The sequence below is a fragment of the Brassica napus genome, chromosome C4, assembly GCF_020379485.1.
Source record: "Brassica napus cultivar Da-Ae chromosome C4, Da-Ae, whole genome shotgun sequence".
NCBI classification, from domain to species: domain Eukaryota; kingdom Viridiplantae; phylum Streptophyta; class Magnoliopsida; order Brassicales; family Brassicaceae; genus Brassica; species Brassica napus.
In genome coordinates this window covers 18,628,773-18,654,807 of record NC_063447.1, presented here as the reverse complement: position 1 = coordinate 18,654,807, position 26,035 = coordinate 18,628,773, and the positions used below count along the sequence as shown (strand labels likewise).

The following is a 26,035-nucleotide window of genomic DNA, read 5'->3' as shown; positions in this document are numbered from 1 at the left end:
AAGACTAATTTTTAAACGAAAAAGAAAACCATTGACATAAACCAGCAAAGCAGAGATAAGAACAATCCTAATCGATGACTAGTACAGAATAATCATTTGTCCCTAAACCGAAACCCTAATCCTACACTGACCCAAATCGAAACCGTAAAATAAAAACCCCCCAGATCGAAACCCTAAGCCTAAACAGACCCAAATCAAAACTCTAACACTGAAACTAATTGAAACCCTAATCGTTGACTAGTCCAGAACAATAAATAGAAGAAGAAGAAGAAGAAGACGGAGAACTATGGACAAATCGAAACCCTAATCTAAAACAAGTCATAGAAGGAGAACTAACGGGGGAGATTTAACTCGGGTGGTCGTAGGCAACGACGATTCACAAGTAGTTCGGTGCAAGCCATGAGGATTCTGGTCAGAAGAAGAGTCGGAGGTGACTCGCTGGTATTGAGAGAGAAAAAAACAGAGAGACTTCGAGAGGTAGAGAGTTCTTTTTTTTTTCAAGTGTGGAGACATGTTAGTGTTTGCATAAGTGATAAATTTGGGCCAAAAATGTATTGGAGCCAAAACCAAAAATATTATTGGAGCCAATTTTTGGAGTCAAATCTTATGCAGAGAAATATAGTTAGAACCAAATATTATTCTCTTGTAATCCCTAAAACTATAAATTTTATATTTTAAGGTGTAACCCCTAAAACTACAAATCATCTTTGTCCTGCTTGATACACCGATGATAGTATTTTTTCATTTTTTCGATCACTAATTAATTGCCATTGATTAATTGTAACTCCTTTTATCAATTTTACGTGTATTATGATTATATTATAGTTTGGATTTAAGTTTAAAATTTAAATATAAGTCCCAAACCACAAACCCCTAAAATCTAAACCCTATACTATAATATCTAACTCAAGTATCAAGCAAAGTAGCAAACATGATAAACATAAAAATTGAAGTGTTTCAAATATATAACACAAATACACATTATCTTAATTCAAACATTACTAGTATCAAACATATATCACAAACAAAAATTTCAAACATATAACACATACATATTAGTTAGATACATAAACATTTATAGCCATGTGTTTCAAACTATAAATCTTTCGGCGACAATTTATTCCTCGCTAATTAGTAGCTATTTAGCTAGAGAGTGGCGACGGATCATATTCGTCTCTAGTTAGCTACGGACCGCTATAAATTAGCTACAAAAGTGACATTTTTTTGTTTTGTCGCTATCTGTCGCAACTTTCATTGCTAATAGTTATGGCTACGGAAATGTCTTTGCCAGTCCTTAGCTATTTTCAATAATTCTTGTAGTGAATATAACTCATGTTCATTGGAGAAACACATCTTCTCATAGTAACACATCTCTGTTTTTTTTAAACGACCTACACCTTAACTTCCGTCACATAATTTAAATCACTTCTACATGTACAATCGGCACAGCTATCATCATCATTTGTTTCATCGTCACCACAATATCTACTTCTCCTCCATCTTCTGTGGTGGTTTTTTCTCGTTCTTCATCAATTCGAGCACCAGCATCTTATTCACAATATACTATTTGTATTGTTCTATTCCATTTGGTGAAAGTATAATATAAATGTCGATGTACAGTAAATAAATATTTGTTATTTTTGTTGTTGTATCATTTTAATGAAACGATTGATTTATACTTATTAATCGATATTAAGCATTTACGGATCATAACATATTATGGTTATCTAACACTATTAAAAGGAGAATAAAAAGCCTCCTAAGATATGCCACATAGGATCAGAAAATCGCCCAATCAGAGCACTCTTTTTTGACACGTCATAATGGCTTTCGTATGGCTCTATTGACACTTTAGTATTGGCTCTATTCAGATTATCATTAGGCCCAAATCTGTTTCTCCCAGCGTCTATAGTCTCTCCACCCCCACCCCTCGACTCTTCCACTTCATCTTCTCGCCGCCGCCACCGTCATCACACGCCATCGATCCAGCGCCTCTACTTCTCAGCGGCGACGAGAACGAGGGAAGCAACAGCAACGGAGGAGGAGAACAACGGAGATCATCATCCGTGAGGAGACCAGGGCTGAGGGAAGCCGCGAGGCTGCTGAGCCGAGCGAGCAGCGGCGGAGGGCGCGCGATGCGGGAGCCGTCTATGGTCATGAGGGAGGTCGCGGCGGAGCAGCTCGAGGAGAGGCAGAGCGATTGGGCCTACTTGAAGCCCATCGTGGTGCTGGACATCGTGTGGAACCTGGCGTTTGTCTCGGTGGCTGGGGCTATTCTGGTGATGGCGAGGAATGAGCATCCGATCATGCCGCTTAGGGTTTGGCTCTTAGGGTATGCGTTGCAGTGTGTGTTGGTTGAGTATAGGAGGAGGAATAGGGTGAGGAATAATAGGACTCCGAGATCACGTTCTTCTTCTTCGTCTTCCTCGATGGAGGAAGATGCTTTGGGTTCGAGGAGGAATTCGCATGAGGAGGTCTTGATTGAAATTAGTATCTTTAATTTTGTGATCCATCTCCCCTTGATACCTCTCTTATATAAAGTTCTATCTCTTAACCTAAATCCATCCTAAATCAAAAAACTTAATCTGCAAAAACTACACCCATGGTTTGGTACTAACGTAATCTCACCCAAATCTCATCGCTCTCCTCACTTATTTTCTAACTTTTTATATTTAGCTTTCAAAACACATGTGACTAGAACCGTAGCCATTCAGTTAACCGAGCTAACCAGCTTCGTCCAGGTACAGACACGAATCTGAACCTCCGAAACCTAGGAAGATGAAGAATGACTTACCCATAATTAAGATCGTCTGTTAAACAAAAATTACAGTAAGCTCTTTTTTCGTATCTTGCAATTATTACATTGATATTTTCTCACCGTTTGCAATTCTCTCACGATTACCCAGATTGTTATCAATGTGAGGTCCTTTTATAAATCACGATTCAGTTGAGTACGTGTATTGAGTGACAGGCTGGTCAAGATGGACAGCCCCGTAAACTTCATCCTTTCATTACTCACAGTTGTAAAAACCCTTACAACTTTCTTTGAGAAGAATGGTGAACTCCTCTCTCCTTCTTTCTGATTTCAAGGTTGGGCGTTTAAGTAACTTTTTGATTACCATCGTGTTCAGCCATCAAATTTTGTGTTTGTTAATGGTGAGTTTCAGATATTGATTTGGTGACAGAGCCCAAGCATATCATGATTGAATTCTTATCTGTTTGAAATTCTTGCAGACAACGATTCTGATATTTGGAGGTTCTAGTTAAGAAAAATATTAAAAACTCCCAAAGAGTAAGAATTGATCTCTATGATTTGCTATGGAAGAGTTGACATTGTTCTTTGAATTGATTTCTGGGTTGTTCTTAGTTTTGTTTATGTTTCTTCTTGGTGTTGGTCCACTGTGATTGAAGAAACAACTTGATTATGTTCTTCACACTACAGTGGCACATGAATCTTCTTATGGCTGAGTAAAAATCACAACTTTAAGCTAAGGAAGAGAAAGGACTGAAAACAAGTGCTTTGTGTTATAATCAGAGTGTTGGTTTGAAATCCCGGGACGTTTTGGCTACAATCATACACTACTATTGTGATCAGAGTTTTTTTTTTTGATAAAAATTGTGATCAGAGTTTTTATATCTAAAATGGAAAATTAGCTTTTTATTCACATAAGCTTCGATGATTCAATAGACCTCATTGTGGCAAAGGAACGGCCGGTGCACGGCTTCAAAGGTTCAATGCATCTTCCGACTAAATAAGCCGTCGTCTTCAACTCCATGGGTGGAGAACAATGATGTCGTAGTCAACGTTTACGAAGACGACTCCTCGGAGATAAGACTCTGTTAGGTTCCTCAGGCTATCGCTAATGTGAGCACCGTAACATTTCTGTCATTATGTTTAACGGCAGCGAGAATTCATTAACATCCGTTATGTGGTATTTTAAATAGCCGGACCTTCTTGACAATAATCATGCGGAAGATAATTAACATCACATACAAAAAAAATCAAACCTTTCTGCTTATTCACATTAAATTTATTATATCTTCTTTCATAGTATGCAATTCGAAAATTGAATAGAAAATATTAACTGGGTAGATGTCAATGATCGAAATGATCAAACAAAATTTTCGAAAACGTGTGGCCTCGCATGTACCAACACATCAGGATGAGAATTATGAACCAACAGCCTGAATAAAATAATGAAGAATAACCACAAAAAATATTTTTATAACTTTTAAAGAAACATTACCGTTTTTGACTCTAAATTCAAACTCGATTGAAGAAGAAGAGAAACTGATACGTGGTTTAGGATAAGGGGACAAAGATGATGAAAATGAAGAGTGATCGAGGTAATCTTATTCTTCTTCGTTGATTGAATATAAAAACCCTGCATTGTCTTTATAAGATTTTTGTATTAATTTTTCTTTTGGTAAAATGTTAAGATAATCTTCTTATTAATTCTTAGGGTTTCAGGAACCAGAGATGACACAAGCTCAAAAAATTTAATCAATTTAAGTGACACCAGCGTTATGTTTTGTGAAGTTAACTCACAAATCACAATTTTCTAATCAGAAAAAACTTACTATCAGAATTGAGATAAAAATATTGAAAAATATGTAACAATACTAAACTTTTCACCAAATCAGAAGCAACAAGGAAACAGAAGAGTAAAAACAAAGTTGTGCTATTGCTTTCCCTCATTTCCTTGCTCTCCCGTGAAAACGTAGAAATACTTTTCGAATTTGTTTTTTGTTAGTCTCCGTAAAATGCATGTTTCAGTTCAAAACGTGCATAGTATAAGCGTCAGATATTGGCATTTGTTGTTTTAAATCAGTACGGTATATATGCAGTAAAAATGTTTTCGTAAAAATGGTATAGATCATTTTACCCACGTCAAAAGATTATTCTGTCCAATTTGGAATATACTTTCAACAATCTGCAATATAACAAAAGGGTATATACCATTTCTGTTTTTTTTTAAAAAATTATACCATTTTTATTTCAGAAGTGAGTTTTATTTAATTCACACTCAGTAGTATTAAATATATTCAATTGATTCAGTTTACCAACTTAGCAAGGTTGTATTTTCTCATTTTGTTGGATTATGACACTGTTTTTACTTTTGCCTTATATACCAACAAAATAGTTTTGTTAAGTTGCAAAGAAAATTTGATTGAAAATTTATACTATTAGAGCCATCATCATTAAACAATTTAATTGAGTTTTCACATTTTAATATTGAGACAAAAAAAAAGTTTTAACATTCTCAATAACCTTTTGCACCAAAGTTATATGTTTAAAAATAAGGTCCTTTTAGCTATAAAATACTATAGTGAGTTAGTAACACTTCTTTCACGATTATCATCATACTGAGAGATACGTTTAGAAGAGGAAGTACAGTAGAACCTCAATAAATTAATAATGTTGGGACTTTAAATTTTTATTAATTTATAGAAATATTAATTTACAAAAGTTTTACTTTTTGGATTTTTTTTCTATTTTTCTATTTTATTAATAAAATAAGAAAATATTTTATTTTTACCGTATATAAATTATTTAAATTTTATAAATTTAACATTCATATTATTTTATTATCTTATTTGGTGTATATTTTATGTTTCATCGAATTGTTATGTGATTTTTGATATATTTTTACTAAATATTATCAAAATATATTAAAATATTAAGAAAACAAGAAGTATTTTCGTTGTGAATATAAAACCAACAATATAATGTTTAGTTTGTACTTATATAAAATATATAGAGATAGATTAGCAATTTATGATTTTAATGGGACTATATATTTACATGAGAGTTTTAAAAATATTATTATCTTATTATTTTATCTATTTGTGTCATATTTTACATTGGCCCAAGTTGGGACCGACAAAATTTATTAATTTATAGAGATTATTAATTTATCGAGTATTACTTTATAAAGGTTCTACTGTAAAATGATGATTGCATATGTTTAAAACACAATAAATTCCACCACAATTCACAACTTTTAGGTTTTCAAGAACGAGGCAAAGACACAAATGCAAAGAAGGTTAAGTTCTTAAAATTCATGTGTTTGATGGTCATATAGCCAAACAATAATATTTAATATTAACAGAATAACACGAAGTTATGATTAAACTTAGAGGAATAATTAACTGCGCACTAATATTTATATGTCATACTGTACTAAAAAAATAATTTTCAAATAATAAAATACATCGATTGTGTTAAAAAATAATTTATATTAATGAACAACCTCTAAAATAAAAAGGTTAAGACATTCTAAATAAAATAAAGAAATATAGCAAAATGATAAAATAAAAGCAATATAACAAAATATATTTTCATAATTATAATTCATGTTATGTTATATATATATATATATATATATATTTTTTAACTTAATTCAATATTGCAATACCAAACATATTCAAAATGGTTTCGGTCTTAAAACCGGCATTCCACAATTGATTTCAAATTGATGACATAAACTTAGCATGATATTTATAAGTGTGTTATTGGAAAGAAGAAATTTCATATACATTTATTTATAACAATTTTGATTTTTTATTCAAACCTGTATACAAACAAAATAATTCCAAAATAACTATCTTACATGCTACCATTATAATTCAAAATGAGTTTAAAAATCAAAATAATTCTACAAAAATGAGTTTAAAAATCAAAATAATTCTACAAAATGAGTTTAACTATCTTACAGGCTACCATTATACAACATACATTTGTAAAAATTTAAAGGCATTTATCCACGCGTAGCGCGGAAAATGATCTAGTATTATTAAAAGTCAAATATAGCTAAAATGTGTTGAATACCGTGAACTAATAAAAACTATATAGTGGACTAGTGGCAACTATACTATTTATAAGAATTTATACTATTTATTTATCAATTTGTTATTCCATACCATTTTTAATATAATGTGCGATGTTATTAATTTACGTATACAAATGGAATGGACCTAGAGAGTCCATACTATATCTTGTACATGAAAAGCAAAATTTTAATATTACAAAATAATTTATACATTATTTCAAATTTTGATATTTGGGTTTGAGTTTATATTTGGGTTTAGGGTTTAGTGATTGCGATTTAGGATTTAGTATATAAAAGGTGGGTGAGGTTAGAAGGTTTAGGGTTTAGTATTTAGGATTGGGTTGGGTTTTGTATTTAGGAGGTTTGGTTGTAGTCTATAAATTGAATAACAATTTGCTCAATTTGTAACGACAGATCATTCTATTCTGTATACAAAAGTGCAATACTATTCTAATTTTATTAAATAGAATAGAACAATGTTTTTCATATTACAAAATAAAACAAGAGTTCCAAACTCAATTTTATATTCTTCTTAATCACCCAGGCACTTGTAGATTTTATATTGTTGTTTATTATTTTATTTGTAATAAATATGTTTGTGATATAAATGTATAATGAGAAAATTTCATGTTTACCACTTTCATAGTACCACTTTTCATCTTTATCACCACTAAATGGATATTTTCAAAAATATATTCTTCATTAAGTGGCAAAAGACTTTTATATTCTTGTTCTCTATATATATAAAATAAATCATTATTTAAATAAAAATAATAAAATAAAATAAAGATATAAAAAAAATATTTTTTATGTTTTCAAATTATACTTTTTCAAATTCGAACTTTTTTATAAATTTTTTGTGAACTTTTTTCCGAATTTTGGTTTTCAAAATATGTTTTTGAAAATCAAAAATTATGTTTGAAACTATTTTTTTTTTAGTTATATTTTTTAAGTATTTATTTATATATTTATTAGAATCCTAAATTTCACTTTCCAAAAACCTACTTCACCCGTCAATTTTAAACCCTAAGTATAGATTAGTTAATCTTAGAGATATAAATGTCTTTTATCCTTCATTAAATGAAGTTAAAAATAGTTAGTGTAAACATGAAAAGTGGTACTATCAATGTGGTATTTGTGGGAATTTCCCATGTATAATGTGGTTTCATTCCTTGGTTGATAGTAAATAGTAGTGATTCATTTATGTCATAGCAAAAAGCATCGACGTGACCGGGTATTTGTTACTAGTGAGAGTATAACCGGAGAAAATGTGAGCTAAATGTTAGTTTGTTAATAATGTCATATACTTAATTTAACTTCAAAATATGGTTAGATAGCAAATAATCCCTTATTTGAACTGCATTTTTTGAGACATGATTTTCGTTGGTCTTTTTCAACGGCGGGGATAGAAAAAAAAAGCACAGTGGAAAAGGAAGAAAAAAATTGAACAAAAAGATGTGGTTAAAGTTGTTGGATAGATGCCCTTGTTTAGATCAACATAATACAATCCTGAATCTTTTTCAAGAATTAGTTGATGGAGGTTCAAGGGATTCCAAGGGTACATCCCCTTTCTTTCTCGATTGGAGAATCTGGAAAATGAGAAACAATCTCATTTTTGAAAACAAAAGGGATCATATAGTTCAAACTATCAAAGCAGCTTGGCTTGACAAGAGGCTCTGGGATGAAGCAATGGAGTATGACCCACTGGATGTACACGTTGCACACACTACTTCTCAGAGTCACACTTCTCACGATCTCCTCCCGGAAGCGGAGTTGTATCGTATGGCAGATGCATCCTGCAAGTCACCAACTGACAAGGTTGGAATAGAATGGTCCTTAACAAACAAAGAAGGCATCCTTAAACTTCAAGGAAATGCTGCAGTAGAAGCTACCAACTCAGACTCAGATACAAAAATGTTGTGTTCCTAGGTGACTGTAAGGAACTGATGAGGAATTTGGAGACAACAGCTAGAGGTGGACGAGAAGCAACAATCACCGAAGCAACTACTATAATGAAGAACTAGAGATTGATCTGCGCACCCGCGCGAGTATTGGTTCTTACATTTTTATACATTGAATTGTTTTTCATAATTAGTGTTATATATTTTAGATGAGTCGTAATACAATTAATTGTATTCAAAAGACCTGGACTGGATCGGGTAATATGGTTATTTTTGGTACAAGTATCCGAACCCGTTTCAGATATATTTGTTATTTAGATATTTTTAAGTTCCTATAAATCATAACCAAACTCATCCAGACGAAGAATAACCCAACTCAAAATCCACACATAAATTTGTAATATTCAAGTGGAGCCTAATTTCAAAACAAAGAAAAATCACACCCGAAAAGAACAACCCGTACCTAAATGGATAGCTAATGTCCATGCCTAACTGATTTTATAAACTAATAAAAAGGACTCTTTCTATGTGTTTGACTAAAATAAGTGAAAAAGAAAGAATTTTTTATTTAGTAAAATAATTATATGGAGTGAAAAACAAAGTGAAAATAAATGTAATTCATTTTTATTATTTTGATTTAAGTTATTATTTTATTCACAAAAATATGTCTTTGAATTATGTTTTTGCCTACGTAATTTTCCCCTGACTCAAACTAAAATAAAAAAAAGTTTTAGTAAAACAAACTAAACAGAACATTTAATCATATGCAAACCTCTGTTATTTTACATTTTTTATTTTATAATTGACACAAAGTTAATGTTGATTAACTTATAAATAAAAGTATGCACTATTATTATTATTGTAATACAATTAATGATATGATGTATTGTAAAGGTAATATAATTAACGAAATTGTTAAACTGAGTGAAATATGGAAAGATAATTAATGTAATTATATTAATGAAATTACTAAAATGGCACTATACTTCTTTTTAAACTGATATTCATGTTTCAAACAATTCTCATTTATACAGTTATTCATATTTCCAAATAGTACAACAATGTTAATAATATAGACTAGAGATCGATCTGCGTACCCGCGGGAGTATTGGTTTCTATATTTGTATACATTGATATTTTTTTCATAATTAGTGTTATATATTTTAGATGAGTCATAATATAACTAATTGTATTCAAAAGAACTGGATCGAATCGGGTAATACAGTTATATTGATATAAATATCCAAACCCGTTTCAAATACATTTGTTATTTAGATATTTTAGGTTCATATAAACCAGAACTTAACTCATCCAGACCCACAAGGACTCAACTCAAAATCTATAAATAAATTTATAATATTCAAGCGGAGCTTAATTTTAAAACAAAAAAAAATAACGATACCCGAAAAGAACAACTTGTACCTAAATGGATACTCAATGTTCATGCCTAACTGATTTTATTTAGTAAAATAATTATATGGAGTGAAAAAATAAGTGACAATAAATGTAATACATTTTTATTATTTTGATTTAAGTTATTATTTTATTCAAAAAAATATGTATTTGAATAATGTTTTGGGTACGTAATTTTTCACCGATTGTAACTAAAATATATATAAAAAAAGTTTTAGTAAAACAAACTAAACCTAACGTTTAACCATACGCAAAACCCAATTATTTTATATTTTTGATTTTATAATTGGCACAAAGTTAATGTTGATCAACTAATAAATAAAAATATGCACTATTATTATTATGATAATATAATTAATGATGTGATGTATTGTTAAGGTAATATAATTAATGAAATTATTAAAATGAGTGAAATATGAAAAAAAGTTAATATAATTATATTAATGAAATTAATAAAATGAAATCATACTTCTCATTTATACTGCTATTCATGTTTCCACACAATTCTCATTTATATTGTTATCTATGTTTCCAAACAGTACCAAAAAGTACCTCAGTTTTAATAATATACTAGAGATTGATCCGTGCATCCACGCATGTATTGGTTCTTACATTTTTATACATTGATATTTGTTTTTCATAATTAGTGTTTTATATTTTAGATGTGTCGTAATATAACTAATTGTATTCAAAAGACCTGGACCGAATCGGGCAATATGGTTATTTTTGGTACAAATATCCGAACTCGTTTCAAATACATTTATTACTTAGATATTTTAGGTTCCTATACATCATAACCAAATTCATCCAGATCCAGAATGATCCAACTCAAAACCCAAACAAAAATTTATAATATTCAAGCAAAGCCTAATTTTAAAAAAAAAAACCGATACCCGAAAGGAACAATCCGTACCTAGATGGATAGCAAATGTCATGCCTAGCCTATTTTATAAACTAATAAAAATAATTTTTTTATGTGTTTGGCTAAATTAAGTGAAGTAGGAAGAGTTTTTATTTAGTAAAATAATTATATGGAATGAAAAATTAAGTTACAATAAATGTAATACATTTTTGTTATTTTGATTTGAGTTATTATTTTATTCACAAAAACATGTCTTTGAATTATGTTTTGGCTACGTAATTTTCCACCGATTGAAACTAAAATAAATAAAAAAATTTAGTAACAACTAAACCGAATGTTTAACTATATGCAAAACCCAGTTATTTTAATTTTTGAATTTACAATTGGCACAAAGTAAATGTTAAAAACTAATAAATAAAAATCTGAACTATTATTATTATTATGGTAATATACTTAATGATGTGAGGTATTGTTATGGTAATATAATTAATGAAATTGTTAAACTGAGTGAAATATTGAAAGACAATTAATGAAAATTTATTAATGAAATTACTAAAAGTACATTATACTTCTTTTTATATTTTTATCCATGTTTCTAAACAATTCTCATTTATACTACTATTTATGTTTTCAAACGATAGTAAAAAGTACTTCACTTTTAATAATATAGATATACTAGTGGTTTGTCCGCGCTACGCGCAGAGCTGCTGTCATTTGTTGTAATTTTTTTTTTATGTAGCATATCTTGATTGGTGAATGGTATTTTGAAAGTTTTCGTTATATGATAGATGATGAAGAAATATATGGATTCATGGTATTGCTAATGGTTTTATGGTTTAAGTAGTGTAGGCAGATAGTAAGAAACCGGTGAATTGTATAAAATAGTCCAGCATTTGTAGTTTAATTTTAGGAAGTAATCTTAATTTTTTGGTGTGTCATGTATTGTTTGTCTTTGTTGATGTTATTTTTTTATATAATAAAATAATGGTGTGAATGGAAAATATTTATTAATTAGGATAAATTATTAATTATTTTGTCTAGAAATGAAAAACCAAAGTAGAAAATACTACACAAATAAAATTGGAAATGAAAACATGATATTCCATGTTATTAATCATATTGAGGGTGGAATCATACGTTACTTTCCCTACATATTGGCCAGTTTTTATTTGTACGAAGCCATTGATCAATGCATGTAAAATGAAAATTATGACCGCAAGTAAGAGAGCAAAGTTTGTTTCCATAGTTGTAATTTCCGAAGCATATAGTGCATATATCGTTTTCTTCTTCTATAGTTGGAGGCCTATTTGTTTCCTCTAGATCTGTGATGATAAGATCGACGTCAAGTCTTGCAGTCGCATTTTGGTTGTAGTCCTAGATGGTAAGAGTAACTTGGAGATCATTAGTTATGGTATTGTAGCTGTTTAGCAATTATTTATCACGTATTCAGTAGTCTCTTGAATAAGCAAAGTTGAGTCGGGGTGGTGAATGTGATGGTAAGTTAGCATGAATTCCATGTACTCAGTTTTCTTTTAAATTACTTTGATTGTCAATGATAGACGGTAGCTGAAAATCAATGATGGATGGTTGTGTGTTGGGACTGTGGATGTAGACTTGTAATGTTTGTTGTGGGTTTGCTCATGTAGATTTTGTTTGATGTGAGAGCTGATAAGAGAGAAGTGGTATGTTGTTCATGGTGTAGTATTTTGTGTGAAGATAAGTTGTTATAGCTATGTCTTATAGAAGGTGTGTTTAAGTTTTTCTTTTCTTTAATTCTTCAACCATTTAGTTCAAAGTTTCATTTATTAAGGGGGCATTAACACTTCGAGTCAATAGTTTGTGATAAGTTTTCTGTTTTGTCTACGTTGAGTTGTTACTTATTTCCAAGACCATGTATAATAATGTGTAGTGTGTATTTGTACGAGAGCTGGATAATATTAGTTATTTTTTGTATTTGCATGATTCTCATAATGAGGTTTTTCTTAGTATAATAGATGTTCGTTTCGAAATATATTTGTTTGTTTTTGCAGACGGTGTGCCCGCGTCAGTTATACCGAGAACTCATACACTTTAATGTTTCATGTAGTGTAGTTTTTATATACGTAGGTTCTGTTTTGTTTTTTTGTGAGACAGAATGAGGGGATTTTTTTTTTTAATTTGATAAGGAGTATAAACATAAAGTATGAGTCAATAAATAAACATAAATGTCCAATAAATTATCATGAAACCCAACTAATCGACGAGTTAGAAAAACCAAAGAGAAAAAAAGAGGAAGATCCACGAGTTGGAAACAAAATCAAAAAGAAGAAACTGTCTTGTTCGACACGTGTCGCAAAATGAGAATAAAAGAGATAACGTGGTGCATTGTAAAACTTTTCTCTTCAACTTTATTAGTATAGATCTTGGCTCTAGCTACCTAAAATAGTTTTAGTTTTCACCATGTACCTAGGAATCTATTTCATTATGTTGATCAACTAGTAAAGAAAGTCGGGCATAGCAATCAAAATTATGTAATGTCTTGGCTCTAAGCCATTGTAAAATCTTTGAATGAATGAAAATGTTGACCCAAAAAAAAGTTAGCTTATTTAGTTAATGTATAGGTAGAAAGTGGGTTTGGTTAGAGAAAGCTAAAAATGGATCCATAGTGTAATCATATAAGTCTGTCCACGTAGGATAGTAATAAAAGGGGAATATAAGCCTTAGATAGGATGTCCACGTAGGATAGAAAAATCAACCAATCAGAGAGCCCGAAGTTGCCACGTCATCTCATTTATTTTTTCGTAAAAAAATGAAAAAAACAATGCGAAGGAAATGATCGAACCCGGGTTACTATGACATAAATATAGGGCAGTTACAACTAAGCCATTGAAACTTTCTTGAACACATATACAAGAATCACTAAGTATGTAATCACAAACTCTTATGTACAAATACAATAATATGAATTCAACTTTCAAGACTCCAACACTTTGTTTTGTAAACAAAAATAAGTAAGTGACTAAGCTAATATATTCTTTGAAAGTGTGAGAACATTAACAAATATGAAAAAATATAGTTTTTTGTTTTTGTGACAAAGTTAAGAATTTTGTAAAAGTAAGTTTAACATATAAATTTTCGTGACAAATATGAAAAAAACATAGATTTTTGTACAATTTTGACAAAACAACTCAAAACATAGTCCTCTAATGTCTTAATAAAATATTATTTAAGGATGCAATAATTAAATATATCAATTCAACAAATTTTGTAATTTATAGACAAAACAATAACACAACAAATTTTGAAACATTTGTTTAACCTATCGATTTCTTTTCATGAGAATCCAACTAAACAAGATAAAAAACAATTAGATTTACAAAATATTTAATTACCATTTTATTCAATTTTGATTAATTACAAATTGTAATAATGCATCTTTTTGAAGTTACAAAAAAATAATGTTATTTCTTTATCACACTAGCATTATATATAGATTCTACATACACAAATAAATATAATATAACAACATAAGCTTGCTTTTTCCGATTCATATGAAAACTTTTTAAGTTATCCACCAAAACAAATTAATTTAATCAATCAAATTGTTAGAATACAGCAAATTAATATATAATTTTATTTTAAATTAAATTATTTAAAAAGTGTATTTTCATTAAAAACAAAATAATAAATAATTAAATTTGATTTGAAGGTAATTTTTATGACATATATATATATATATATATTTCAATTCTGTGAAAGAAATAGAAGCTTAATATGGAAAAAAATCTTAAATACAAAAAACTCTAAAAATTAACAAAAAAAAACTAATGAAAATTAAACTATGATATCACTTGAAAGCTTCTTAGACAATATTAATAAAATATTTAAGCGATAATTAGACAAATTTGATTTTTTTTTGCCAGCCAAAAATATATTATTAATTAGCATCAGTTATTTCAAGATGTTTAAGAAATGATGAACTATGAATAGTACTTTGTAAAGCTGATTTAGATAACATATCTGCACATCTATTTCCAGTCCTTTTTGATGCCTAAATTCAATTTCTTCAGAGCAGTTATTCCACAAAGAGATCGTATGAGATATTGTTTTGATATTCAGATTTGTTTCTTGACTGTTAAGAACATTGATAACTGTAAAAATGTCTCATTCGAATATAATGTCTATAACCGAGTCCCCAACATGAGACAAGTTTGTTTAAAAAGTAAATAATTTCATTTTTATTATATTATATAATAAATATATATTATTTACTGATGATAAAAATATAGTTATTCATCTATCACAAATATTTATGCAAATATGTGAATCAAGTACAACAATCAAATAACATAATGATTTCCACAAAGAAAATTAAAAAAATATATTTATGTTATGTAGTCTTATTTTATATTCTTTAAATAATGTAATACAATATTATACATTATTTTTTTAGAATTGAAAAATACATATAATATCTTATCCGCGCGTAGCGCGGTTAAAAAATCTAGTTGTAATAATAAAATAGAGAAATGACTCTTAATGTAATTGTTTCAAACCTAAGATATTCCTTTTTTTAGTTTCGTAAGAAAATTTAACGTTAATACATTTCAAATAAATTAAAAATTTAAATATACTAATATACTATTATTTAATGTATAATTAATTAAATTAAAATTATTTAAATAAAGTTCTATTAGTTATTTAAAAGATAAATATAGATTTAATGTATAAAATTACATTGGGTTAAATGACATTTTTTGAAACAAGAAATTTAAAATTAAAATTTTCGTTAAACAGAGGGAGTATTAAACATAAAATGCATTGAGACCTTACCCTTGAATTTTGAAGTTTTTTGGCAGATTAGTTCCACAAAGATGATACTAGTGTTTCTTCGTCATCTTCTCCCCTAATTCATTTGGGGTTTGAGTTTTGTTTTGCTTCCTTAACGGTTCTAGCCAAACATACATTGTTTTTTTTTTTTTTTTTTTGAAACTGTAAACATACATTCTTCAATTCATCAGTTTTCTTTTAATACCATTTATCTTCCTGCAGATTCTCCACATTTGATGTGATTCTCTCTTTTAAAATTTTCTGCCATGAACTGAACTTAGCTTTTCTATGTGGCTATGGGTGAAACAATCTTTAACCATTTCCAAATAGATGTATCCAGAACAAAACCTTTAAAAATAAAGAATAAAACCTAATTGAGTTACGGTTGCGATGAAGCCGAAGGTCGATGATCTTGCTTATCCCCTTTTGGAGCCGGACCAAACATGCTCAAGAACACCTTCACAGTCCAATATCATCCCTCATATCAGAACAATAACAACAAAACTAACATCGAAAGAGTGTTTGAATGATCATGACTTACCGGTAAGAATACAAGACCGTGCAAGAAACCGAGGAGGACTAGTGCCAAATACATCTTGAAGTAGTAGACCTGACGCAAAAGAAAAATTCAGAGGTCAAATATGAAAATGGTTAAACGAGGAAACAAAAGGACTTCAAGAGATCACAAAAGCACATACCACAAATACTTCTGATTTTGAGAAGCCAAGCACAATCACTCCAACTAGCTTCGTCAGTGTAATTCCACTGCAAACAGTGAAATGATACAAATATTATTATTAGAACATTTCAATATCCAGAACATATGTTACTTGGGACTTTGGTTATGTTATATATCCTTTGGCATATTTAAGTTTATGAGTCGAGTTAAAGAAGAGAGACCAATTAATACCTGAAAACTGAAGCTCCCATCCCACCAAGCGCCTCTTTCATCCGTTGGTTTCTGTCCCCGGAGCTAATCTGAGCATTTAGAAAAGTATTGTGATCAGGATAAAAAAAGCGAATGTAATGATCAATACTGCTATACAGACATTAAAAAAAACATGTTCTGAATACTGATATACAGACAGAGGGGGAAGCTAACCGAGAAAGCATGTGTTATGTGTACACAAAACTCAACCGCTATTCCCACGGACATGATTAGATTTACAACCGATAATGCGTTTAGCTGGATGTGAAAGACTGCCATTACTCCCTGGCATGTTCCCAAAATCAAGGGTTCATAATAGTATAAACATCAGTAACCTCATGAGTATATGAAAATCAGTTTTATGTATTTTATTCGTAAGTGACAATTAGAGTGACTTACCAGGAGATCAATGATGATCATTGCAATCACAAGCAGGATAATTGCAGAGCTCCAAAAACTGAGTTAGAAAGCAGACAGAGGAAAAAGATTTGAAGAGTTAAGTTTAATCATATTTAGACTGGTAGTGAACTGCATTGGAAATGAGCTTAGTAGTGTGATACCTGCATGTGATGATTAAACACACGGCAAAGACGGCAGCTGTAAAATGAATGGGACATCCAAATAAAGTTATTTCATATGTGAACTCAGAAAAATGTAAAAATAAAGACCTACCAACTAGAAAATAGAACTAAAGATGTGGGACTGGAAGAGAGTTACGAACCGATGGCTATGGAGAGGTTGATTAATGCAGTTTTCCATATGTCAAGATATTGCTCAAAGAACATATAAAACACTGAGTATGGATATATCTCCATCTGAAAGATAATCATTCACAAGTTAGCCACTTATCTTCTTCACTAATAAGAAACAGTTAGAATATAGTCCAGTACTAGTATATTATTTTTTTACCTGCAAAGAACGAGAAACTTTGGAACTAAACTCTTGAGCAGCTCTCATTGAATTAACAAAGTCAGCCTGAAAAAAAACAAAAACTTATAGTATAAACTTACACGATATCAAACGTGGGCTGCATATTATAGGGATCAGAAAATATACCTGCTTGTTAAGAGGTGTGTGATAAGTGCGGAACGATGAAGCTTGTATGATACCACTTTTATATCCTGATAAGAAGAGACACATATCACACATTTTGGTATCAGTACAATGACATGGAAGAAAGAAAAAGGGGACAGTGTGAAAACAAACCTTTCAAATCAACACTAGTAGAATAAGCACCATAGCCACCTTTAGCACAATCAGCAGAAGGAAGTGCGCTGAGGAACCAAGGAAGTTTCTCTTTGAATTGGATTGTAGATGGGCGGTCACTAGTTAAATCAGCATGACGAAAGCACTGCACAACCACACAAACAAACAAAAAAGTTACAGAAAGCTGCAGAGAGTAAACAAACACATAGCAAGAACAAAGGGTAATTAGTTATATAGATTAGATCATCATGAGTAAAGTTACCGTGGTGCAGTCTTTGCAAACTTCACTTAGGCCACAACTCACTTGATCAGGAGGGCAACAAGGAGGCTAGAAAATGCAAGTACAAGGGAATTAGCCGCCATCAGTAAGTCATCAATTTTGATCATAAATAATATATGTAACACCGCTACTTTTGCTAATATGTATCTGAACTCTAGAGCTAGCATATACCTGGTCATCAGGGGGGCAAAAGGTACCATTTGTAAACTTTCGGCAACAGCCAAATGCCTCGGGAGATAACCACACAAGAAAGTCATCGACCCATGAAGCAGCTGGCTTAGCTATGTAGCTTAGTTCTGGGGTCAAAGAAGCCTTTGCAATCTGTGGACATAAAATCAACTTTAGAACAATAAAATGATATTGTAAACATCTTGAAAAATGCAGATAGTCAGACTATTTCCAATGTGCAAGAAAACATAATAAAATATATTATATAAATAAAGAGGATGAATTAAAAAAAAAAAGAAATGCAGACGAGCTATATACCTCATTCATAAGAGAATTAGAATCACACTTGTTAATGGAACAAAGTTGATTTGTATGTCTTGATTCCGAGCTGAGGACATAAGGCAAAATTGAGATTTTTAATAACACACATGTTGGACCAAACTCTTATATCTAAAACCAGAAAGTGATTATACCTGTAGTTATAATTCTTCAGAACAAAGTAAAGAGGTGGACCTATTCGAAGATATGTAGCAATATTGTTGAAGTAATCCTAAATGTAAAAAAAGAGAGAAACTTGTCAGAGATAATCCTACATTGGGTACACTTTTATGATTGGTAGCATCAATGCAAACCTGAAGATACGAGTCCTGAGGAAGAACAATCTGTTGCTCCAAACCAGGCTCTATCCGAGTGGCCAATGCCTGCATGGTTAATAAACACATTATATTAGCGATGAAAATTTCAACTGCTAATAAAAAAAACTATTATAGGTCACAAAAAACGAATCAACTCACAATTCCAGCCATTGCTAAGCCAAAGAAGAAGGCAATAACCAATATTTTGACTGCCCAGTGGCTAAGAATGGGTGCATGGACTTCCTGAAATTGTAGAATCAAGTTATCACTATTTATGTAGAACATAAACCATCTCCTAATTAAGGTAGAAGCTGACTTATGAAAATACCTTCATATATCGAGTCAAAAGTCCAGGTTCTTTCTGACCAACCCCTGAAGTGATACAAGACAACTCCAAATGAGAATTTAATTTCACAAAGTCTACAATGACTCCCAAAAATGATATTAGTACCTTTATCATCACCATCTGATGATTGTGCTCTCTTAATACATGGGAAGCAATCAACTCGCTTATCCTCAGCACGTTTGAAGTCAAATACTATCAAGGCAACAAAAGCAGTAACCTGGAGAATGAAGTCCAAAAGGACGGCCAATGCTGCAAACATGAAAGCATAGAGAATCGTTAAAAAAAAAAACACAAGGAAGAACTTGAATGCTGGAAAAGTTTTTTACTGACCAGCAAACATGGAGAAGACTCGAACAGCTGGCATTTTAATATAAGCACCAACAGCAAAAGCTAAAATCTCGGCTAGACTTGCAAGAGTAATCGATGGTCCAACTTCCATAAGGGCATTGCTCACTCGTCTCTCCAGAGGCAGCTCTTGCTCTTGCCTCTTAACGGCATGAACCAGTATGCACATATTATCAACACCGACCTGTAAGGTTAAATATCAAGAACGTCAACCACAACAACATCAGGCTACATATTTGAGTAGAACCAGACACCACTTACAGCCAAAACAAGAAAAGGTATAACTTCCATTATGATTAGAGTAGATTTCATTCCAATGGCACTGAAAAATCCTACGGAGCCGAGGACAGACAGCATGACAAGAAGAACACCAGATAGACCAAGCAAAACCTGTAATAAAATAAGGAAATATACTTTTGAAGTTTAAAAGTAATTTCTTTAAGAGTATCAGAATCATTATCATACCTTGGATGTAATGTAAAAGGAATTCAGACGAGGTGTATCCCCAAGTGTCAGTGATATATATGCAAACATGACAAGATAACTTATCTGAAGCAAAGAAACAGAACAAGTACAAAGACATATTAGAAACCAAACAGAGTAGGAACAGAAGACAAGATCCTAGAGAACAAAAAGAAGGGAACTCACGGCTATAGTTATGACATCTGCTGTGCTTTCTCTTTTCAGTTCTTCTTCGATAGAACTTTCCGAAGAGAAAGAAAGAGTTAAACCTTTTGATCTAACCATTGGCAACAACTCATCCTTGGCGAGCTGGATAAAGGCTTTCTCCCAAGCCACTGCTTTCTCTGTTCTGTTACCTTTGTTGTCAACAGCATTGTCCACAGGATAAGTCACAATGAAAGCAGAAGCCTGTCTTAAGCATGTCAGTTCAAAATAGGTATTAGATAATTCATGTAAATCGACATAACTCTTATGTGGTTTACTCCTAACAAACTGAAGAATATTACCTCACTATAACTGTTCCCAGAGAAACCTCCTAGTGCAGTTGTTGGATCAAGGGGACCTTTAAATGCACTCAAACATGATTCTGACGAGGTGAAATGCTGAAGAGGAGTTTGGTGATAATATAACAAAATGGTTTAAATATATAGAAGAAAAATAGAGTTATTAAAATGGAATACTACATAAATTCAAGGAGGTACCTGAAAGCAATATTTAACATGCTCTACACCTCCAAATTCGTCATAATTTTTTGGTATCATCTTGAAATACTGCCACAAGAAGAAAATAAATCCACCAGATACGTTAAAAGAGTTAGTAAATCTAATCTGAACTACTATAAAAAAAGGGAAGGAGTGTAAACCTGCAGAAGACTCTGTGTGGCACAATTTTCTCCAAGTGGTTTCATGCAAATGTCTGTCAGAGAAACCATTGAACCTGAGTGATTTGCCCGGAGTCCATCAACCTTACCATATTTGAAAAACAATTTTTTTTTACATGAAACATTATGTTGGTGATCAGATGGAATTTAAAACAAAAAAACAGTGGAAATGAGTAAGAAGTTACCTTCTTCTGTATGTCAAAAAGTAACTTAATATTGTCATCTGTCAAAATTTCCGGCTGAGAAGATTTTGGAGCTGTTGCTATTATTAGCTGCAGAAAATTTTCATAACAATGTCAAAAAACTAATGCTTGTTAACTTGTAACAGAGAGAAAAGTTGATAGAAATGTGAAACCTGTTCAATTCTGTAGAAAGGAGCAAGATGGGTGTCAAAGAATCGTTTCTCATCAGCAGCTCTGCTCCCTGCTCCTACCCATAGCTGCAACGTACAGTACGATAACACATTAATATGAACATTTACTGGAAAAGTTAAACAGGTTACAACCAGTACCTTATCAGGCCGTGTCTCAACTTTGAATCGGATCAGACCCACACAAAGTAGAAGAACTAAAAAGACTGACACAATCAAAACAAGAGCTGGATGTCTTGCTACCCAGATCCCATACTTGCTGGAAAATAAATAAATAAAAAAACAGAAAACAAGACAAATGTCAATAACTCCTAGTTTTGAAGCTAAGCAGCACATTGTATGAACCTGTAAAATCTGGCCAAGTATCCTTGTACTGTTGACAGCTGAGCCCAGTTCCTCTGTGGTGTGTTCTGTAGCATCTAAGAGAACATAAATAAAAGCAATGAGAAACTTCAACTGTTACAGAGCTGCAAGTAAGGCTAAGCACTAGGAAAGTACCTGCGCATGAATAGTGTCTGGTTTAACAGAACTCTGTTCTCCTCTGGGCTCTGACGATGATGGTGAGCTCTTTTTCTTACCCTTTATTCGGTGAAGCAAACCTCCTCCAAGAAACAACGAAACCAAGACAATATACAAAATGGCTAGCACAAAATCAACACATTTGGCCTGCATTATTAAAACCAAACATGTTATTCATAAGTATTATTAGCAAAAAAATAAACAAAATTCACATTCCTCACCTCAAGTGATCCAATCTTGATTGAGCAAGAACGTTGTTTCTGAGCAGGAGGTGCTGATGTACTGGAACAAGCAGCTGCAGAAGGGCAATCACCACAAGAGCATCCAAGAGTGTCATCACTGCATGAATAAGAAGACACATTCATAGGCTTCATTCCAGATGACGCTGGTGGCATCGGCAAAAACTTGATCCCATAGGGGGAGCCTGGCATATTCGCACCAGCTTTCTGGCCGATAAATGTAAACCACTCTGCATGACAGAACATGAACATGTAATTTAGTTATTCTTGACAACAATATGAGGTAAGAAAAACGAATAAAAGCCTTACCCTTAAAGTTCTTTGCACCTCCCCCGAGAAAATCTACAGCTAGACTGTTCGAGCTACCGAACTTCACATTCTTGCAAGATTCATACATCCCTTCTCCGAAAGCATCGGTTATGTAGTACTCAATCCCATCCACGGTCGAGTTATTCTTTATCTGCCACCAAAACAAACAAAAACACAGCGGCACTTTGGACATAAGCTACTTGATGTTTGATTGTTTGAAGCAATCAGAAAGTTCAAAAAATGTGTGTGTCTTATATACCTTTGCGGTGGAAGTGACGTTGATAAATAGACTTTGATCAGGAGAGCAAGTAAGTTCACAAAAAAGATTCAGGAAGTTCCTCAAGCATGCTGGACAGCCTACAACAAAGGGAATAGCCTGACACGCACAAAAAAAATAAGACAATCTTTTTCACATAAATAAATTTCTAATCACTATCAATAATTGAAGAAAATTACGAAGACATGCTTCCAATTTTGTAAAAAACTAAATGGCTTATAACCCCAAAATCTCAGGGTCACCCTGGATAAAAGGGTTTAGATATGAATTATTAAACCATAGTCATCACCACATTAATAACCCACTACCCACTAATAGTCACAACCACTTGAACAATAAAACAACTTGTAGTCCCTATCAACAACATGAGAGGGGTTTAGAAAATTAATACTTATTGAACTATAGCTATCAGCCTATCACACTGATGTTTCTTCAGACAAAAGCCGCTGAAACATGTGAGTCAGCTTTTGGGTGAAAGTTAAAAAATTAACATCAAGAAGAAAAAAAAAAGGGTTGTTGTTGTTGTTGTAGTTGTTTACCTGTTGGACTTGTGAACGTAACGTATCGAACTGAGTTTCAGTGCAGCAAACGTTGCCTGTGATGGTTGGGCACAAGCTTTGTATCTTTGATGAGAACAAATCATCGGGCTGTGAAACATTTTTATAAAACCCAAACAAAATCATTTATTACTGTACAAACAAAAAAAATCATTTGCATTTTGCTCTGTCAAAAAAACGAAATTAAATCAGCAAGCAGCAATAAATGAAAGGTCACACGCACCTTCACAGCAGGAATGTTAAAAGGGCAGTTCAGTACTTTTCCATCGGTTCGTGCTCCACAGATATCATACATCGCACAATATCCTGCTGATTTTTTTGCTTCTACTCCACACAGAATATTATACAGAATCTGCATCGGTAAATTCAAACCAAACAAAAAAGCAATTCAGAAATTTTCAAAATATATTAAACATTTTGTGTATTTCGAAAATTGAAAAAAACAATTCAGAGAAATATCAGAAAATATGAAAAAAATTAGGATATTCAGATGTAGCTAATGCATTGGATTACAATCCAGTAACAGAAACAAATCAACCATTAGAGTAGAGAAGCATATGAATCGAAAGACAGAGAGAGAGGACTTACCAGGAAGAGAAGGATAAGATATGGAACAATCTTCATGGTTTCTTCCTTTCTCCGATTTTGATTTTTCTTTCACAGAGAAATCGAAGCAAGTTTGGTGAGGATTCTCAGAATATCATGAGAAGGAATGAAACCAACGTGGAAGAAATATAACTGAGAGAGAGGAGAGGTGTGAATGATCTGTTCCAGATTTTAAGGGGGAGAGAGAGAGAGAGAGAGGGAGAGGGAGAGAGAGAGTCAAACGAGGGAGAGGTTTTATAGTTGTGTTGTTATGTTTTTGAGACATGTGTGCTAGCGTGTTTATATATAGAGAGATATACACTCTGTGTTAGCTTCTGTTTCCAGTCCCTATTTTCTATATAAAAAGATTGCAAAAAAAATTCTGTTCAGAAAAAAAAAGATTGCAAAAAAGTTGCTAATCAATAATACAAACATATGTTAAAAATATTTAAATTAATTTCACCATATTGACATTAAGGAATTACCATAATTCAATATTATAATAAGGAATTAATCTGATCATATTTGATTAAAAGGACTGAAACAAAAAAAACAAAAAAAAATATATCTGATAGTCGATGAAAATTACATACACTAATTATTTTAATATTTTAATATTTATATTTAATTAAGCATATATTTAATAAATCAAGGGTTCACAAAATATGTTGATGTTGATAATCTTAAAACTCTAGAAATTACAAGAGTTCTCTGTGTTGATTAACATGATTAGAAAATAAATTATTCATAATTAGATGTGACAATGATTATCAACCTTCTGTGTTTAAATTTGAAATGTGAACTGAAGCATTGCAAGCAAACACTTGTTGGTATGTATCACTGACCCACTAATTACAACTGTTTTTTTTGGTGAGAGTGGGGATAATGATGAGAGAGTGTGATCACATGGAAACCGAAAAGGAATGCGTTAATAAAAAACAAAATTCCTCAGTGTGGGCCAAATTCCCATTTGCTTTTCGAGCTTGTTCCATTTCACACACTTAGCAAAGTGTTTGCAGTAAAAAACAAAATATCACATAAGAAAGTATCGATTTCTTCCAAAACAGATTTTAGCGCTATACCTGGGATATGGCAGGAGGAGGACTACTAAGCGGTTCCTTCCAGAACATTTTTTTATGCGCGTTGCTTGGTAAAAAGAAAGAGTCAATTGGCTCAAAACCAATGAAGAACTGGAAAATTAAGAATATACCTAATACAGTAAAAGTGTAGTGGTCACTGTGAATAAAATGTATGCAAAATTACATTTAGAGCCCTCTGATATATTTTTCATGGATTGAGTTTGTAGGATATTAACTGTCACGTGAGTTTTAAAGCTTTAAAGATATAAAAATTTGGTAAAAATTTCGATTTCTAAAAATAAACAAAAATTTCCATTTTTCTCTCTCCTTCTGTTGTCTTCTTCTCCATCTTCTTCCTCTGTTTTTTTTTTTATTATTTTTACAGATATAGTTTCCGACTAAATTATGGTGACTTTTGTGTTTTTGTTTGTCTTTGAATAATTTTCATATGTAAATTTTTCAAAGAAATGGTTCAGTGTCCGGCTGTGGCAAGGTAAGTGGAAGAAGAATGGTGAACAAGACGGCATTCCTGACCCGGCAGATTTTGGATTGCAAGTGATGATTGACGAAACAGAGAGCTACTAAAATGTGGATGTGATCGTAAGGAGACATTATTTTCTAGGAGACACGACAGGCAACAGATGCTGGTCCCCTTGGGTTACAAAATTCCATTGTCGATGATTGCGTGCACGGATGTCAGACAACTTCTTTGCCGGTGTAGTGGTAGCAAAAATCGCCGGTGATTCGGTTAATTTTGCATTTGCATTGCTAACACATTATTCTACTTGTAATTATAATACAAAAGATAGATATTTTAATAATTATCCTTATATGAAATATAATAGTAGCATATCAATATAAATTTAGGTATTTTTAAACATAATATTAGCTTCGACAAAACGAAACACAAAATATTTAAAATGGTGTTAACCGGATAAAACATACAGATGTCAGCTAAAAATAATATTAGCTAGCAGTAAGAAAGGTTAGATGTCTAAATGAATCAGTGTCACCAAAGCTTGTTTTGTGGAC

At 31.8% G+C, this 26,035-nt stretch overlaps 2 protein-coding genes across 2 annotated transcripts; one reads left to right on the top strand and one right to left on the bottom strand.

Annotated features, from left to right (window-relative positions):
- Positions 1-399: 399 nt before the first annotated feature.
- LOC125585860 (E3 ubiquitin-protein ligase At1g12760-like) lies at positions 400-3,267 on the top strand. The gene is made up of 3 exons (XM_048755567.1): positions 400-441; positions 1,872-2,474; positions 3,235-3,267. The coding sequence occupies exons 1-3, from the start codon at positions 400-402 to the stop codon at positions 3,265-3,267; spliced, it is 678 nt and encodes a 225-aa protein (XP_048611524.1).
- A 12,848-nt stretch (positions 3,268-16,115) lies between these two features.
- LOC106418356 (NPC intracellular cholesterol transporter 1-like) lies at positions 16,116-24,249 on the bottom strand. Its single transcript, XM_013859048.3, has 37 exons — positions 23,928-24,249; positions 23,563-23,691; positions 23,322-23,429; positions 22,765-22,881; positions 22,506-22,656; positions 22,179-22,426; positions 21,937-22,104; positions 21,784-21,857; positions 21,580-21,697; positions 21,424-21,507; positions 21,254-21,340; positions 21,051-21,152; positions 20,890-20,958; positions 20,695-20,790; positions 20,375-20,596; positions 20,192-20,275; positions 19,988-20,116; positions 19,712-19,910; positions 19,487-19,630; positions 19,364-19,407; positions 19,195-19,278; positions 19,033-19,101; positions 18,874-18,950; positions 18,719-18,788; positions 18,404-18,553; positions 18,215-18,280; positions 17,953-18,097; positions 17,803-17,867; positions 17,656-17,721; positions 17,468-17,561; positions 17,307-17,343; positions 17,146-17,203; positions 16,921-17,031; positions 16,729-16,796; positions 16,517-16,583; positions 16,360-16,428; positions 16,116-16,275 (listed from the first exon to the last, which is right to left on the bottom strand). Exons 1-37 carry the CDS (start codon positions 23,961-23,963, stop codon positions 16,198-16,200), a joined length of 3,783 nt encoding a protein of 1,260 aa, XP_013714502.2. The 5' UTR covers positions 23,964-24,249; the 3' UTR covers positions 16,116-16,197.
- Between the last annotated feature and the right edge of the window lie 1,786 nt (positions 24,250-26,035).